Below are 19052 nucleotides of genomic sequence, written 5' to 3'. Positions count from 1 at the left end.
ATTCAACTCGAGTCAGATGATTAATTAAATTCAAAATATCATGGTGTGTGGGGATGGTTTCCATTTTGGACACGTGGCAGTTAACTGGTTAATGTAATTTTTCTATTTGGTAAGAAGAAAGTACTCAAAAAGTAAAAAATATAAGATAACAAGGTCCATTTAATCTGAAATAATTTAAAAATCTTTTGGGGAGCTACAGACTGTTTCCGACAGCAGAATCCTGGGCAGCTTCAATGGGAACAAACCCCCGCCGCCCCCCGCCCCCCCGCCCCCGCTCCGCTCAAGTACACCTTTAGCCCATGTTCTTTCTCCCTTCCTCATCTCTCCATTCAGCACGAAGGAGCCCACCTGTTTTCCTCACATATTCTTTCCTCTTTCCTTTGGCAGAGCACTTTCAAAGCTGCCCGATTGTCAGCCTAATCTAAATCCCTACATAAAATTAATGAAGGCAGAGAAAATGGTGTACTCTACATAGGAACCTGCATCTACCTGCAAGATAGTTCTGACCTATAGTTTACTTATTAACACTATTAAAAGAAAACTAAGTTGAAAAATCACACTAAATTACAGGACTTCTGTTTATTCCTGTAACTACATACATTTATCTTAAAAGATACGTAATTTTAAATTACACCAAATACACTGCTCACAGTATAGAAGGATTAATGTTTACACTACCTGTTTCTTCTCTATAATTCTTAGTGTTACCCAAGATAACAAAATTTTGCATTTTAATCCAACACCAATATGAACAAGTTTATTTAATTTCCAGATAGCTAAAATGTATACTTATGGAATTTAAGAGTAGGGAGAGACCTCAGAGATCATCTACACATGATTATATGGAGTGCACATTCGGTGTGGCTAAGCAAAGTTAATAGAAGGCAAGATTTAAATATGATTTTCAGAATAGAAGTGTTATCATAAAAAATTAGACCACAAATTCCCCAACTCAAACACACTTCTTTAAGAGTCAAAATAACAGGTTCCTGAGGTTAGGCATGCATACTGGTAAATATGTCTGGGACTACTTTGCTAGTCTGATTACAGCACCATGCTATGGTGTATATATATGCTAAAGTATATCATGGGCTTGGTCCCTGTGGACAGTTAGCTTTATTTTGTTCCAGGACCCAGACTATAAGCCATGGGCAACCATCTGAGTGTGGGTAATAAAGCTAAGGGCAGCATCATTCTGACTTCATGAAATTATGAATGGGCAGTTCTATAACTTTATCTCAACAGTAAAAGATAGCACTATTATTACAAGGAGAAGGGTCTACTTATTCTCCTTCTGAAAGTCTGTGAAAATGTAATGCACCCAATTATACAATTAACACAGCTCCCAAAACTTACCTCATATACGGAGCCTGCGCAGGCTGCGTTGTCACTGAGGAATTCACATTTGGAGGCAGAGATCTCAGTGGACCAATCTGATCTGGTCCGAGGCTGTAGCTTTGGGCAGCAGTAACTTGGTGAATGCTTTGACCCATATAATTTCCACCATGTGATTGAATTGGGTATGTCTATTATCAAAGAGAAAAATTGACTCACTGAACTCCCAAACATCTATCTAACAATATATTTAAAGACTTAAATGAAATAAAATGTTCTTGGTTTTACCAATCCATTCACCCCAGTATAGAAAGTGGAGTGCCAATCTATGGGAATTTATGATTTTCTTGGTTGTTCTTTTATTATGCGGGGGGTTGAAAGGAAAGGAGGTGGTGTGTTTTTAAGTAGCAAATTGAAATCCATCCAGGTTGCCTATTACTCCAAAAAGTGTCCTGCTGTAGTGCCACAGAAAACTAAATACTCCCGTGAAGGACAACCACCAGAAAGATGACCTTCTTCACCTGCACCCCCGGATGACTTAATTCAGCTCCTTCCTAAGAATGACACTTAGGAGAATATGTTGAGGAATGAGACTATGTAGAAGAATAACGGCATCAGGGCAGGGTCCTCCCTGGCAATATGTCCTTACTTCCTGCCTCTAAGACAGGACAAAAGTAAAGAGTAATTTTGTGGATAAAGGAGATGTATATTTATGAAATAGCAAAACGGTCTAAGTCCCTTTGGTTATTTATATGTAACCTACTTAATTTTCAGAGTAACATCTTAAGTACAGGATCTAACATCTGTCTATTAATTGCAGAATTCAAAACAATGTACATGTTTAATAAATATAATATAGCAACTATCATCACTCCAGTTTTAAACTATTTTTAAGCAAAAATTATTGAAATGAAAATTCAGAATGCTAGAAATGCCAAATCAATACATTAAGTGCAATCCTTCACTTCCTCGGCAGACTTGTAACAACTCACTGACGACAGACTGAGACTGCGAATGGACCTCTTGTGCAGTTAGGGTTTCTCACCAGAATTAATGGTGTGTCAAACCAGGTTTTCCTAGTATGGACACTTTTCTTCAAGATAGAATAGGAACTTTGACTATTTCAAATGCTGTTATGAATGAATAGTCCAGAAGTAAAGAATCAAAGTGATAGAAATCTAACTTTTTAAATAATTGAGTTGTGTGTAGCAAAGTACAGGTTGTAAATCGTATGCAACTAAACACAAAAACCTGACATAAGAATGACAACCCTTTCCAGACATACAAAGAAGCAAATATAATATAATTCTTTTAATATAAATGGTAGACATTTCTATTTTGTTCCATTTTCACAGCAGCAGCAAATAGCTCTGAAAAGAGAAGCAATATTGAATACACTCCAGATGTCTTCTGCACCCAGAAATCCTTTCTACTTTCATTGTAATGACTCTTCCATCGTTTTCAAAAGTTAAGGGCATAGCATATTTGATAAAGGCATCTTGTTTGATGTGACAGTTACCATAGTAACTATTCTTTTTCTACTTAACAATTATGTTATCTCAAGTCATCTAGATTACGCATCCACATTCTCTTCTCTTTTTGGCCTCTCCTTCACACCATCCTTTACATACCAGTTTTCATAAATTAACACGAATTCTGTTCATCAAAGCTCATTCTGAATTCAATTGCTAACTGGCTGAAATTTGAAAAAGGCTTCAGAATACTGGAAACTGATAAATAAGTATTCACTTCAGCTGGGAAGCATACGTAAGGTGTAAAGTCCTGCGAAAAGATGCTTTTCATGTATAGCTTACTGAACCTGCATCAATAAGCCGGCATCATATCCTCATGATACATGAAATTTTACCAATTTAAGTCATGCATCTAAGAAAACATAAAACATGATCTGAACTACAAAAGTAGTTCATTAACTAAACCTTTTAATAATCACACAAGTCAAAGAAATCTTGACAGAAATGTTAAATCTTGCTTGTTGAGCAATAGGAACAGCATCAGTACCTCATGTGGAAGACTTCTGATATGTTACACAGTGTCCTAAAATCTAAGGATCTATACTCTATACTTACAAAAAGGACTTACATATACTTTAAAGATTTATGCTTTATATTTACAAAGCATAAAAAGAACCAAAAGTCCTCTCATATATTTAGTAGTCTCTTTATTTTGTTAAAAATGAACGAAAATGTATTTGTGAAATATCAGTATCTAATTTGTCCTGGTGAGCACTAATTATTTAGCCAATATTTTTTGACTATCAAAAATGAGTTTTATAATTTTATTCATGAACCATAGAAAATTTAATACCATGCTTTAAAACTTTAAACTATTTTTTTAATTTTAAAAATATTCTAAAAAAACATGCTCACCTGCATTGGAACCCCAGCTGATGAAGGTGGGTAATGTGCTGGAGGATGGAGCTTTGAATAAACTGAATACACTGGTGCTTCATTCACCAATTTGTTATAGAGTTCCAGAGCTTCTAAGACTTTTACATTCAACTCAGACAATTCTGAATGCTTCCTGATATAGAAGAAAAGCACTTTAATACTCTTCATAGTTTTTAAGCATATATTTAGCAACACAAATTATTTTTTAATGTAGCACATTTTTTCAAAATATATTTTTACTGATTTCAGAGAGGAAGGAAGAGGGAGAAAAACATCAATGATATGAGAGAATCACTGATCAGCTGCCCCCTACGCACCGCCCACTAGGGATCGAGCCCCCAGTCCGGGCATGTACCCTGACCAGGAATCAAACTGTGACCTCCTGGTTCATAGGCTGACGTTCCAACACTGAGCTACGCCAGTTAGGCAAATATAGCACATTTTCTATTCATATTTTAAATAGTTCTTTATATACAGGGTGGGGCAAAAGTAGGTTTATAGTTATGAGTATGCAAAACACAGAACTTATTCTTATATTATTTGCCATACGAGAAACTGTAAACCTACTTTTGCCCCACCTTGTACAATCCTACTTGCCCTAAACCAGGAATCCAACCCTCCAGCACAGATACACACCAGCCTGAGGGAGCTAATTTTTCTTACTACTACATTTCCTTCAAAATTTTTATGTATCATTAGTGGAAAGTTGCTGTAGAAATTTAATGAAACTGAACATCCTATCGAATAAAAGACAAAAAGGGTAATTGGCCCTAGCCAGTTTGGCTCAGTGGATAGAGTGTTGGCCTGCGGACTGAAGGGTCCCGGGTTCAATTCCGGTCAAGGGCATGTACCTTGGTTGCGGGCACATCCCCAGTGGGAGGTGTGCAGGAGGCAGCTGAAAAACAGGAGGAGGAATTATTTAATTCTTATAATAACTAGCTAATGTGACTTCATAAAACTAGTCCTTTCCACACCTCATAAAATGCAATCAAATCATAATTTTGGTGCTAGGAGAATTTTGTTCCATGTGTTAGAGATTTCTGTTGGAAACTCAATTACAAAGAAAAAAAAATTCTCAATTTCGGAAAGAGTCCAGGCCTTAATTAAAAATCTTAGTAGAAGAAAGAACTCAGGCAAGACCCAGAGTCTGCTATGAAATACAATATGACTGAAATAAAAACACAGTCACAAACAAAATCATGCATATTTCCATTTGCTTATATTCATGAAAGGATCAACTGAAAAAATTTTTTAATAATTATCCCTGAAAATGAAAATGATGTTATATAAACTAGTCTCTACTGCTTTTATTTGTTGATTTCTTTTGAGAAAGTGAGTGAAACGAGATATCTTATTATGTAAAAACAAACCCAAATAAGAGAATATATTTTCAATTTGCCCAAGGAACTCCAGAGAAAATCCTTCTGACTTAGTACCCGTCTGTCCCGCTGGGAGGAATAAACAACTCCCTTTGCAACTGACAAGTTCATAGAAGTTACATGGTCACTTTATCAGGCATCCATCCAGCCTGTTTATTAAAACACATTGTATGCGGGAAACGTATTTATACATTTTACGTATTTATACGTTCTACCAGTGTAGTAGAGCACGGGACACGTATTAATACGTTTCTTATAGACTAGCAGTAGAATGCGGGTAACGTATAAATACGTAAACTAAAGTTATCGTAATTTTACTGAACGTTGCCATTTGCGCAAAAATGGCTCGCGCCACCTGTTAGCGCGCGATAAAAACTACCCACAAACAATGTGTTAAAAGTAGCTCTTTTTCATATATACGCAAGAGGCCTAAGAGACAAGGGGCAGAGGCCAGCAAACAGACAGACACAGGGCTCGCAAATAAATGAGCTGGCCTGAGACCTATCAAGACTTATCACCTATCCTCTTTAAGAATGTTATACCTGAAACAAACAAAATATGCTGTTTCCTCTCTTGCATGTGTGACTGTATGAGGTAGGTCATACTTTCAGAAGTATCAGTTGTAAACCACACAGGAAGCTTCAGACATTAGTGTCCATGCTAACAGAAGTATGGCTAAGAATTAACCACAGGCTCCTTTTCCAGTTTGATCATTCATTGACCATTAACACCCCTGCACCGAAACCAAAGTAGCAGATGTTTAAATAGATAGTTAATGCTTTCCTCAAAATAAGAACAATAAAATGTGATGAGAATACCACTATCATTCCATTAAGTGCAACAGGGATGTATTTTTCATTTCTGTAGGAAATACAAAGAATTTATTACAAAAGCCCGACGGAACGAAGACTATAATCTCCAGTGACTAGAAAAACTTGCTGCTACTACCCTTCTCTGGTGAAGGCAGTAAGTAAAGTAGTCCCTGTTCTTGTGAGGCTTTATATAGCAGTTCAATAAACAGAATCTAAAAAGGGATGACTATGAAACACTAACGCCTTATTATCCTTATCTTCCCTTCACTATTCTCCCTCAGATAGAAAGCTCTGAGGAACAGAAGGGGCTAAAAATAAATAAAAAGATCAATACCCTGATAGCCTATCTTTCCGTGCTGCTGCTATTTCTAAGAGTAAGAGTAAGAGTAGCCGGGGTAATGAATTTAAAAACACAACAGAAATACAAGGAAGCAAAATAAAAGAAGGTATGTTCATTGGATTTAGCTTCACAAATAAAAGGGAAATTTCATTTGAAAGTTTTACAAATACTAATTCTCATCACATAACAAGACAATGCCTGGCTAAGATCCCTGTTCTCATTTTGCACTCTATACAAATTTATTCTTCATTATTTATTATCCTGCAATTCCAGCCCAAGTAAGAAAATGAAGACTGGCACCATAAGAGCAAGAGTCCATGCTTCTACAGATACTCTGTTGCCATGAAAAAAAATTTTTTTTTACCAAAATAAAAAGTAGCACTTTGCTACTAGTTGGTAAGAGTTTCAGAAACTGAGAAATAATTTCAATAGATTGACCAGACTGACCACAAAGAATCTCACCTATCAATCTCTTCAAGTTTTTCATCGATCATTGGACCCATCTGTTGGCAGATACCTGTAAATATAAACGTATTTTAAAATCTTTAAACTTAAACCAGTTTAAGTAAATTTAAACAATGTTTAACAACAGAGCACCACTATGCAACACCATGCATAATACAAAGAGAATGCTAAAGGAAGGACTATATAAGACCTAATTTTAATACTATTCAGCACCAATATTAATATCATGTGACCAAAGGCAAAGTAAAAAAAACCCAGAAATTCCACTGTGTTCTCTAAAAGTACGAAGTTTTACAGGCTGTGAAATTTGGAGTTATCTCAAAATCTTAAAAATACCTAGGAAACTATCATTAGCTAAGTAAAATAAACTTGAGTCAGTGTATAAAATATGTAATTATGAACAGATGAAATAGGAACATTTTTCATTTATTTAAGCCATTTCACAATTAAACGTGTATTTCCAAATTAAACACTGATATAATGACCACAATATTCCATAGTCATAACTAGACTTTCTTCTATTGAAAGATTTAAGATTTATCCATTGGTAAAGATTTTTCCCTCAAAGAACTTTTTTAAAAGGCATAAAAACGGCGAAACCGGTTTGGCTCAGTGGATAGAGCGTCGGCTTGCGGACTGAAAGGTCCCAGGTTCGATTCCGGTCAAGGGCATGTACCTGGGTTGCGGGCACATCCACAGTGGGGAGTGTGCAGGAGGCAGCTGATCGATGTTACTCTCTCATTGATGTTTCTAACTCTCTCTCTCTCTCCCTTCCTCTCTGTAAAAAAATCAATAAAATATATTTTTTAAAAAAAAGGGCATAAAAACATTTGCTTGGTTTCAATTCCTTGAGGATTATAAAGACATCAGTATGCATCAAATGACTACATTACGAAGTTAACACAGATCATGTATAATTTTGACCTTTAAAATTATACAAGAGAATAAAAACAGGAATAAGAATTTTTAATATTTTGACTCAATTAAGTTATTAATAGGCTGTTATTTCTTATTCTGTCCTTTTTTAGGCTGCCAATCTCTTCGGCCAATTTCATTAGTGGGCTTACAGAAACACAAAGACTTTCTTCTGGAAGAGGATAGGCAGATTTATAACAACAATCTCCAAGTAATATGTTTACTGTGTAACTAACTATACTATTCTGTTTCCTGCCACAGATTTCTAATCCCTACAAGCAAACACAAGGCAGAAGAAATTTAAGATGTTATAAACCACTAAAACATTAGAGGACAGTAAAGTAATCCCTCATATTCACTAAGTACCTTCTAAGTCCAAGAGGTCCTGGGAGTCTGGTTTGGAATCAGTTGGATCTATACTCTGGAGTACCTGCAGGGCTCTATCCATCTTATCCTAAAAAATAATAGGATACTTTAAAAACTTACTAGAGTTTTCATTTCAATGAACATAGAAATTACTCTTTCCAAGCATTTTCAAGGACAGTGCATTTTAAAAGTCGTGATAATTTAACTATTAAACAAAAGAAGGGCTCTACCTCATCTATATAAACAGGCTCAGGCTCTGATATCTTAATTTCTTCTTCTTCATCATCAATTACATTCAATTTGTCCACAGCTGCTATGAAAACAAAGTAAACTTTAAGTTCCTCAACATTTACTACGGTCTTTTAGTCATTCGTTTCTAAGCAGTCTGTATTTATCAATAAGAAAAAAAGGTAATCCTTGAAATAGTACAATCATTGCATTTCATACGTTATTACATATGTTCAATTATTGATGCCACAAATATTTAGCTCTTACTATGTGCCAGGCATTGTTCTAGGCATTGGAAATACACCAGTGAGTGAAACAGACAAGAATACCTGCCCTGATGGCACTTCATTCTAGTGGAACAAGCAAGCAATATTAATGGGAACGATCATAACAGGCATTTTCTGGAAAATGGGTATTACCACTAGAGTGAATAAATATAGAAGAGTAGGGTATTCATTTCTGGAAGGCTGATCAAAAATTGAATCATTTTTTCCCATTAGAAATAATGTAAAATGAATTAATCCATTCCAGACCTCTAAATGATTTCCTGTTTTAACCTTTCTTATATATAGCACATGTCTAATGTACTGTTTAATCTATAAACACTTTAAAAATAAAAAGGACATGAAATGTAAATGAAAATTTAAAAGTGAAATGAACAGTAAAAGAAAAAATTTAATAATAAGCAGCAAAAAAGATGAAAATATTCACAGCACAATTTTCTGAGATATTAACAACATGAGTTTTAGCAGTAAACTGACTCATACTTGCTCATTCTCTTCTTTGTCGCCTGTGCGACACCTGACTTTCTACACTCTTTCCTTGCTATAAAAAAAGTATTTCCTATATGAACAAAAATAGACTTGACCGCAACTTAACTTTAATAATTAAAGCAGCACAATACAAAACGAAAAAAACCTCTCATATAGAGAAGGTTGAAAAATAATTTATATATATACCCTCAAACTATTTAAATGTTAATTGAGTGTTGTTATCATATACTATCTATATATATATAAAAGCCCAGCAACCATTATGGTGGAACAACCAGTCACTATGATGCGCACTGAACACAAGGGGGCAGACACTCAATGCAGGTGCTGCCCCCTGCTGGTCAGTGCGCTCCCACAGCGGGAGCACCACTCAGCCAGAAGCTGGGCTCACGGCTGGCAAGTGCAGCAGCGGTGGTGGGAGCCTCTCTTGCCTCCACGGCAGCGCTAAGGAGCGGCAAGCCAAGCAGTAAGGAGCGAGCAGGCATGCAGTAAGGAGCAAGCAGACAGGCAGTTAGGAGCGAGGGATCCAGACTGTGAGAGTTGGACATTCCCCCGAGGGGTCCCGGATTGCGAGAGGGCACAGGCCAGGCTGAGAGGCATCCCCCCCCCTCCCCCGGTGTATGAATTTCATGCATTGGGCCTCCAGTATTTTAATAAGCAAACTTTGGTAAAAAGAAAATTACAATAAAACTCTGTATAATCAAAGGATCTTTAAGTCCCCTCAATTAGCCACTTCTTTAAAATATTTGCCTAACTTTCAAATATGTCCTAAGAAGCAGAGTTTAGCATAACACAAAAATATAATGAAAACCCAGAATATTTTTTACTTTTAAAACTGCATCTCAATCTCTTCAGCCTATGCCAAGGAGAAATTGCTGTATTGGATCCCGTGAGCATGATTCTATCAGGTTATTAAAAATGGTACCTCCAATTTTCATATCTATTTACAGTCAGACCAGAGGAATAAAAAGTATAAATAGCGGTAAAGTACTTGCTCTAGAATTGGTAAGGATTGGCACCAACATGTCCTGTAATGAATCAGTATAAGGACAGATTGGCTGACTTTAGAATCCCAGCTCTATCACCTACTAGCCACATAAGCCCTCAGCCTCAGTTTCCTTATCTGTAAAATGGGTTAACAAAATTACCCATCTCACAGACTTGTGAGGATTAAATAGTGTACGCAGAGGGCTTAGCAAAATGCCTGATACATGACTGCTCAAACAGCCCTGAGCTCTTTTATTTCTGATCACCATCATCATTAGTATTATTATTAGCTGTTCTTTACACTCAGCTCCCCTCACCTCCCTGCCTGCATCACAAATGGAAGCTTTCTCTGCAAGGTTGACAGCAGCTGAGGGAAACCTATCATCTTGCTAACATTATTATTGTCTGGAGTATCCTAGGATCAAATTAAGGTGGGGAAAAGCCTATCCTAACCCCCGTAACCACAGTTGGCACTTGTCAACCAGCCCCTAGCCCAGTGATGGCGAACCTTTTGAGCTCGGCGTGTCAGCATTTTGAAAAACCCTAACTTAACTCTGGTGCCGTGTCACATATAGAAATTTTTTGATATTTACAACCATAGTAAAACAAAGACTTATATTTTTGATACTTATTTTATATATTTAAATGCCATTTAACAAAGAAAAATCAACCAAAAAAATGAGTTCGCATGTCACCTCTGACACGCATGTCATAGGTTCGCCATCACTGCCCTAGCCCCACTGCCCCTTCTTCAATACTGTGGTTCAATGATGAATAAAACCAGTATCCTTTGTATTGAACCGACACAAACTGCCTCTTAAATCACAAATAGGTTGATTTAAATATTTACTTGGGCACAAATTATTTTAGGCATTATATGTCGCTACATATGTTAACTCTCAGAAGATTTAAAACACCATGATAAAGAAATAATTCTTGGAATTGACATGGATAAGTTAACCCCTTAAAAATGGTAAGAAGTAGGTTAAATTGTATTGCCTATAAATGTTTTAAAACAAGAGTTAAATGCCAATTTACTTTATATTCAAAACTGAAGCATAAAAATCAAATGAAAAAAACTTGAATCAATTTAACCTTCCCTAAGATTTAACTTACCTGCCTCCGACTCCATGTTTAAATTAGCTGTTACAAAATTAGATGGGAAGAGTCCTATTCCTCTATGATTTTCTCCTTTCCACCAGTTGGCATCACTAAAAATATAGTGCAAAAATGTCATTTTTCCTATACATTTCAATGCATTTGTGTCAAGATGAATTATAATAAAATTTAAATTTAGCCTCCTTTGAAAAATACTAGTTCACATACAACTATATTTAAAAGTAGGTCTTAAATTTAATAAAAGATATAGAAAAGCACAAATAAAACAAATCCATATTCTCATACTTACATTTAGAATTAGCAATTGTTCACATACAATTCCAGGCTTTTAAAATAATAAAAAGATTATAGATAACACTGAAGTCCCCTTTATCAACAACCCACATCTATCCTACCACACCACCACCATAAAGCTGCTATTGTAGCCTTCTTGTCAGTGTATTTTTTATAGATTTACAAATATCTTTAAGCCAACTCTATATAGTTATAGATCTTTTCAATTATATTTTAATACTTTCAGATTTTTTTCAGATGTTTATCCTTTTTAAAGTTCTATCATACGAATATGGCATATTTGATTTATCCATTCCCTTACAGATGGACATTTAGGAATTCCAATATTACACCATTACAAAGATTGAGGCAATGATCACTCTAGATTCGGGGACACACCTGCAACACTTCTCTCTAGGCTTATACACAAACATGAACTTACTGGGCCATCCTATATAATAAAGCCCTAATATGCAAATCGACCGAACTGCGGAACAACCAGTGGCTATGACGCACACTGACCACCAGGGGGCAGACACTCAACGCAGGACGCTTCTGTATTGTCTGCCCCCCACCCCAAGAGGTAGGCGACCAGTGACGGCAATAGGGGGTTGGGGCCAGCCAGTGGGCGGCGCCAGGATGCCAGCCAAGGCGGGTGCCAGCGGGGGCCCCCTGATTGCCCTGTCTGCTGGTCGCCCCACAGATTGGCCCTGATCGCCAGCCAGGCCTAGAGACCTTACCCTATATATTGGGAACAGTCTCTTAGATTTAAAAATTAAAACCTGGCAAGGCTAACACTAAAAAAACAGGATGATGCAGCAATGATCTGCATGGACTCTGGTTTGCACATTTTGAGGTCAGCCCTTATAACTGTATGACAAAGCTAATTACTTAACTTCTCTCTGCTTCAGTTTTTCCACCCATTAGATGGGGAAAATGGTACTACTGCCTCAGAAGGATCATGTTATATACTACTTTTTATAATCAGGGCAAAAAGATGTAGCTACCCATACAACAGCAAGATGCCTTTCACCTGTATGAACAGTCTGGTCACTGGTGCATGCAGCATCCCGGATTGCAAAAGGGATGTCCGACTGCTGATTTAGGCCCAATCCCCTAAACCGGCAGTAAGACACCCCCCGAGGGCACAGGCCAGCTTGAGGGACGACCCCCTCCCATACACGAATTTCATGCACTGGGCCTCTAGTAGATATAAGCATTTCCCATTTTATTAGATAGTGCCAAATATTTCCTAAAGGGGTTATGGCAATTCACACTCTTTCCCTAAGTAGCATGTGAGAAAGTCATTTCCCCTCGTGCACATTAACTATCCAAGCAACATGATACCATTCAGGAGAGAAATCACATCTGCTGTGCTCATCTGCACTTCCCCAGTATTCATGTGTGCTTGCTGGCCATTCAGAGTATACAAACTGCTCAATCAGGTCTCCTGTCCATTTCTGCCCCCACTGGGTTTTCGCATTTTTTTCATGCATCTGTAGTTCTTTCTGTATTCTGGATAGCTATTGTCTGAACTTCATTATGAAAATACCTTCTCTCAAACTGTCACTTGTCTATTAACAAACGTGTATGGTTTCTTTTATTCCACTGTGTTTTTTGTTCCATGTTATCAAATTTAACAATCTTTTTATGGATTACACTTTTATTTGAAAGAAATCTTTATCCTTAAATTCCTAAATCTCTTCTATATACTTGTACTTAATAGTTTTCTTTTTTATCTCTCTCTTTAATTCATCTGGAATGAAATTTTAAGTCCTGTGTGAAGCTGAATGAAATTTTATTTATACCATATAAAGAACCATTCACACCAGCAAAACTTACTGAAAAATATCTTTTTTACTGATTTATGATATCCTATCTTTCAAACAGCAAGCTGCTATCTATTCATGAACCTGTTTCTGGATTCTATTCTGTTGCAATAGTCTATATTTACTTACTACACCTTATTAATATGCCTTGGTACCTGGCAGGGAAAGGACCCTCTCATACGTTCACATTTCTATATTAATATTAAAATGTTTCAAGTTCTCTATAAAAAGTTGTTGGGATTTTAATTGGAAATGCACTGAATTTATGCATTCATATGGGAAAAATGAAATGTACAATATTAAGGTTTCTTCACCATGAACTCAGTAAATGTTGTATGTATTTCTATTTCTTTAAAAGAATTTTATATAATTTTGTCCATAAAGGCCTTATACATCTTTGTTAGGTTTATTTATTCCGAGGTCATTATAATTTTTGTTACTGTTGAGAGTGGCATCTTTTTCTATTATACTTTCTAAATAGTTGTGATTATAGTAAAGCATACCATTGATTTTATATGTTGAGCTTGTAGCCAACAACCTTAATGAACTCTTATCAGTTTTAATAGTTTGTCCACCAAGTCTCTTGGACGTTCTATATGGACAATCATAAAATCTGAAAATAATGGTAAGTTTATCTATTCCTATTCAAAAATTTTACTTATTGAGCGGGCATTCTTAAAGATGAAACTTAAGGATAAATTAACTTCTATGATTCTGCAACTTTATTTCATTTAAAAAGTACAACAAAGAGAATTTACTAAGTCATAATTCACATGCTGGCACCAAGATGGAACTTCTAATTTACAGGTCAAGGCCGAGGAAGGGTTAAAGGCTTCCCAGAGGATATAAAATCTGATATGGCTTTTGACGTTTCAGTACGCACTCACCAGAAGGAAAAGGAAATGAGGGCTGAGGAAATAAAAATGCCCTTCGCCATTCTGGTTAAGCAAGAAAATTAAAGACCAAAGAAATAAAATACACTGAGGTAAACAAAGTCATTTTGTCTCATTTTAGGGCTCAAAATAAACCTAAACCTAGCCTCTCTTTTAAGATACTGACTTCCTAACTAAAACAATTTATTTGTTATAGCTTATTAATATGCCTTGATACCTGGCAGGGAAAAGATCCTCTCATACCTTTAACGACAATGGCTGAAGATAAATGAAGCCTTTTATGGATATGATAATCATGTGAGAAAAGTGCTATTTCTGCCACAAACATACAAATAGTAAACCTGGAAACTTAGTAATCATGTGGGGGTCTTTTCTTAAAATTACCTGTTTTACTTTTTAATTTGGGAACAATCTTTCTAAACTTTGGAATCCCTTGCAAACCTTCCTTGCAAGTAAAGTTCCTTTTCTTTTCTAAATGCGCTTGCTTCCTTTGACAGGGCTTTCCAGGCAGAGAGAACCAAATGTACAATGCCACAAAAGTCTAATCACAACATGGCATTTTTGGAACTGCAAGAATTCCACTTATTTGAAATGGTATATACAGAACAAACAAGGAGTGGTGAGATAAAGCTAAAAATGGAAAAAGTAAAAAAGCCTTTTGGTACACTGTTAATAAGAAATTGTGCCTTTTCTATCAGTTCCATGTTTCTTCAATTGAAGTCCAAGAATGCTGTATTTTCAAGGGACTTTTTCAAGTTCTACATGTGAAATTCTTTATTTTATGTTTTCATTTCCACAGCAATATAAATATAATGAATACAGTCATATTCTGAATCATCTAGAACAGGGGTCCTCAAACATTTTAAACAGGGGGCCAGTTCACTGTCCCTCAGACCGTTGGAGGGCCGGACTATAGTTTAAAAAAAACTATGAACAAATTCCTACGCACACTGCACATATCTTATTTTGAAGTAAAAAACCAAAACGGGAACAAATACAATATTTGTATTTGCATGTGGCCCGCGGGCCGTAATTTGAGGACCCCTGATCTAGAATATAGATTCTAGATGACCTGATTTTAACCTAAGACTACTACTTAACTTTAGTTTGCCTTTCTTTAAAATCTTGCAGTGGTAACCAATCACCCAGAATGACAACATTTAACCTATACATGCTGATAACTATGTCTATGGCAATTTTAAGACTAGAATATTCTGTCTTCAAAACAAGGGCAATCAACTTACACATCCCATCACATTCATGTTGAATTCTCTTAGCAGTTACAAAGAAAAAAAAAAGTTCTTTTTTGCAGTGATAAGTCTCAACTGAAAATCGTTTTGTAAGAGTCTAAATAATTTAATGAATTTGTGCTTTAATTAGACATCAGTAAAAATAACATGTGCAGCACAATAACATAACCCTTTACTCAGTGCAAGCTTGTAGACTATAATAGGTATACAAACACCAAAGAATGTCAAGAGACAGAATATTTATGAAGGACTCACACAGTTACAAAAGAAAAACTCAGAGATTCGGTTATCACAGCACAGGGTAATACAGACATTCTGGAGATAGCGATGAAGTACCTGTGCTTTACCTACCTTGTGAGCCAGCAATTTATTTTAGAAAAAATTTTATTACATAAAAGTAATGCTCAAAATTTGAATCTCAGAGTAAAAACTACTCCTTTTTAGATTTGTTTTTATTTATGTCTTTAATTTTATAATTATATGAGAGGCCTGGTGCACGAAATCATGCACCAGTGGGGTCCCTCGGACTGGCCTGTGGGATCGGGCCGAAACTGGTTCTCTGATATCCCCTGAGAGGTCCCAGATTGTGAGAAGGTGCAGGCCAGGCCGAGGGACACCACCAGTGCACGATCGGGGCCGGGGAGAGACACGGGAGGTTGGCTAGCCTGGGAGGGACTGTGGGGAGAGCTCCAGGGCGTGTCCAGTCCAACTGGCTCAGACCCCAGCAGGAAGCTCACCTACTGGTCCGAGTGTCTTCCCCCTGGAGGTCAGTGTACATCATAGCAATTGATCAGCCAGTCAACTGTCTGCCCCCTGGTGGTCAGTGCATGTCATAGCGAGTGATTGAGCGGCCTTACCATATCATTAGCATATTATGCTTTGATTGGTTGAACGGCCGACTGGACAATCGGACACTTAGCATATTAGGCTTTTATTATATAGGATAAGAGTTTCAGAAGTGTAAACCTAGGTTCTTTTGTAAATATTCTCACTAAAACAACACTCAGAAGCCTGACCTTTCAGACTGTCACCATTCAGAGCCCACACTATCTCTTCACCTTCACATCTATTTACTCTCCTTCAGGGATGATGTGCTTGATTCCAAAGGGTTATTTTTAAAAAAGGAAAAAACTTCTGTGAACACAGTGTTATCTTGACTGCCTGAGACCTTTGTTTTCCTATTCTCAGTTATTGCAATATTTTTCTGTCCTTTCAAAATCAAAGTTCATCTGAAATGGACTCTGGATAAGCCTTCTTTCCCAGATGCTTGCATCACATGCAAATCTGTTCTCTTCTGGACCCCAACACTGCCTCTTTTATGGCATTCACATAGAATTCCATACAATTACATGCATAGCAATTTTATTTATTTAGGTTTTTAAATGTTTTTTATTTATGCCCGGCTGGCATGGCTCAGTGGTTGAGCATTGACCTATGAACCAGGAGGTCATTGTTCAATTCTGGCTCAGGGCACATGCCCAGGTTTCGGGTTTGGTCCCCAGTGCAGAGTGTGCAGGAGACAGCCAATCAATGATTCTCTCTCATCACCGAGAATCTATCTCTCTCTCCCTCTCCCTCTCCCTTCCTTTCTGAAATCAAGAAAAATACAAAATAAAATATTTATTTATTTTAGAGGGAGAGGGATAGAAACATAGAGAGAGAAACATTTATCAGCTGCCTCCTACAAGCCCTCTACTGTGGACTGGGCCACAACCCGGGCATGTGCCCTGACCGGGAATAGAATCTGTGACCTTTTGGTTCATGGGTCAACTCTCAACCACTGACCCACACCAGCCAGACCTGTATAGTAATTTTAACTCCCTTACTTTATTCTAGGTTTTAGAAGATAGAACTGTGTCCTCATTTTAAGAATTAGGGAGGAGCGGAGCATAGCTTTTGGTTGCTTTGACCAAAGGTAATATAGCTTTATGTCTTCCTAAAATTGACTTGCCAGTAATTTTTGTATACAAAATCCCCAATGTAAATGCATTTAGATAACTGAATATTTATGTTTCCCAACTGTGATACTCACTTAATACATCTTTTTTGCAAGATATAAAGTAAAAATCAAATTTAACAAAACAACAAGAAAAATCATATTATCTCGTCTAACTTTTATAAGTTTTATTTTAGGAAAAACAATTAAGATATGAACAGGTCCTATGATATACTGAAGTCAAAGAGCTGAGTATCCAGGGTTCTAAAGTAAGGATATGATCCTGAACTTCAAAATATTCCAGAAATAATGACTGAAAACATACCTGTCATCCAAAACAATAATAATTTCACCACGTTTAAAGGTGAGTTCATTGTCCTCAACGGCTTCAAAATCATATAAAGCTCTCACTTTCCTTGCAACTTTATTATTTAACTGAACTTCTGCAGATGGATATAAGGATTTTGTTTCCGTATGCTGCTGCTTCTGCTCTTGCAATGATAATTCAATAGCTAGTTTGAAAAATTAAAATGAAAAAGGTAGCCAGAATTAGTTCTGATTTTTCGAAGTTTAAAAAGAAATATTAGATAACGTAATATTTAGTAAGAATAAAGCAAGTCAGTATTTTGTTTAATTAAACACTAAGCAGTTAACTTTCTTGAGGGGCAGAGAATCATGACATTTTTTAAAATAAGGTTTTTGCTCATTCCTGATTATAACAGTCTGTCATATACAGCAGCTATTATTTTTATAGCGAACAGATTGTGACATTATAAAATGGGTAGCTTTCCATATAGGACAAGCCGTGCACATATATTTCTGTGCTTGACTCATAACTTTGGCATTAAAGAAAAGGTGAAATGTGAGCTCTCCAAAGGTAGGACATTAAACACATATTACTGACAAAGATAATGAATTAAATTAATCTTATCACGTCAATTGTTTTCCTTACTTTTCAGACTCTATTAGTGTCTAGAAATAATGACTAGACACTAGTCATTTGAAAATCCTAAAATACTAAAAGTATACCCAGTTTTATTATAATATTTATTTCAATAAAGTGTTCTGGCCAGGATGTTCCCAGTAATACCAAATTACACGTTTGATGACTTACCTTTAGCTATGTCTTCATCTTCTTTGTTTTTGTTCGATGACGTACCATTCTTGGCAGCAGTTGAGACAATCTGTAAATGTACAACTAAAATAACACAACTATCCTTTCAAAGAAAACACAAGCTCTATAATTACTCACACATGCTAATTTAAAATAAAACTGATATTAACTGAGTTTCATTTAAAAGTGAAGTTTTTTATGCTAACTTTAAGTAGTTGTTTCCAAATACTAAAATAAAAGATCAGAATTTTCATGAAAACATTATAAACTCAAAAGACACAACTGGCTTATACCCCACATAAGTCTTAGTAGCTGACACAGAACTTGGCATACAGAAAGCGCATGAATAATAATCTTTCCCGATTGCACTTTCTGATCTAAATAATCCAAGGTCCCTTACTCAGTGAGAGGCGCTGTATCACTATCGGCGGAGAGCTACCAGAGAAGGAAGTGGCAGCAAGAAGCCATGCAAATTACTGAGGAGGAGGAAGGACAAAGACAAGGAGTGCAGTTCTAGGAATGCTTGCTAAGCCCCCTTTTACTACTCATTGTGCAGCTCTTCAGGCATAGCAGAGGACTAAAGAAGGTCATGCTTAAACTTAAAGGTATGAAAGACACATATGTCCAGGA

At 36.5% G+C, this 19052-nt stretch overlaps 1 protein-coding gene across 3 annotated transcripts in view; it reads right to left on the bottom strand.

Moving 5' to 3' along the window:
- The window catches only part of STAM2 (signal transducing adaptor molecule 2), a 40304-nt gene that overhangs the window by 3253 nt on the left and 17999 nt on the right, over positions 1–19052 (bottom strand). For 2 of the 3 annotated variants that reach the window (XM_059704452.1, XM_059704454.1), the window contains 8 exons: positions 18423–18492; positions 17634–17820; positions 11125–11219; positions 8251–8333; positions 8021–8108; positions 6737–6791; positions 3723–3876; positions 1357–1526 (listed from right to left, as the gene is read on the bottom strand). In XM_059704452.1, coding sequence (XP_059560435.1) covers positions 1357–1526; positions 3723–3876; positions 6737–6791; positions 8021–8108; positions 8251–8333; positions 11125–11219; positions 17634–17820; positions 18423–18492 — 902 coding nt within the window. The remainder of the gene's footprint in view (positions 1–1356; positions 1527–3722; positions 3877–6736; positions 6792–8020; positions 8109–8250; positions 8334–11124; positions 11220–17633; positions 17821–18422; positions 18493–19052) is intronic. The other variant, XM_059704453.1, reaches the window with a different exon arrangement.

This window comes from Myotis daubentonii, chromosome 7, assembly GCF_963259705.1.
Source record: "Myotis daubentonii chromosome 7, mMyoDau2.1, whole genome shotgun sequence".
Classification (NCBI taxonomy): domain Eukaryota; kingdom Metazoa; phylum Chordata; class Mammalia; order Chiroptera; family Vespertilionidae; genus Myotis; species Myotis daubentonii.
This window is presented reverse-complemented; position numbering and strand designations above follow the sequence as displayed.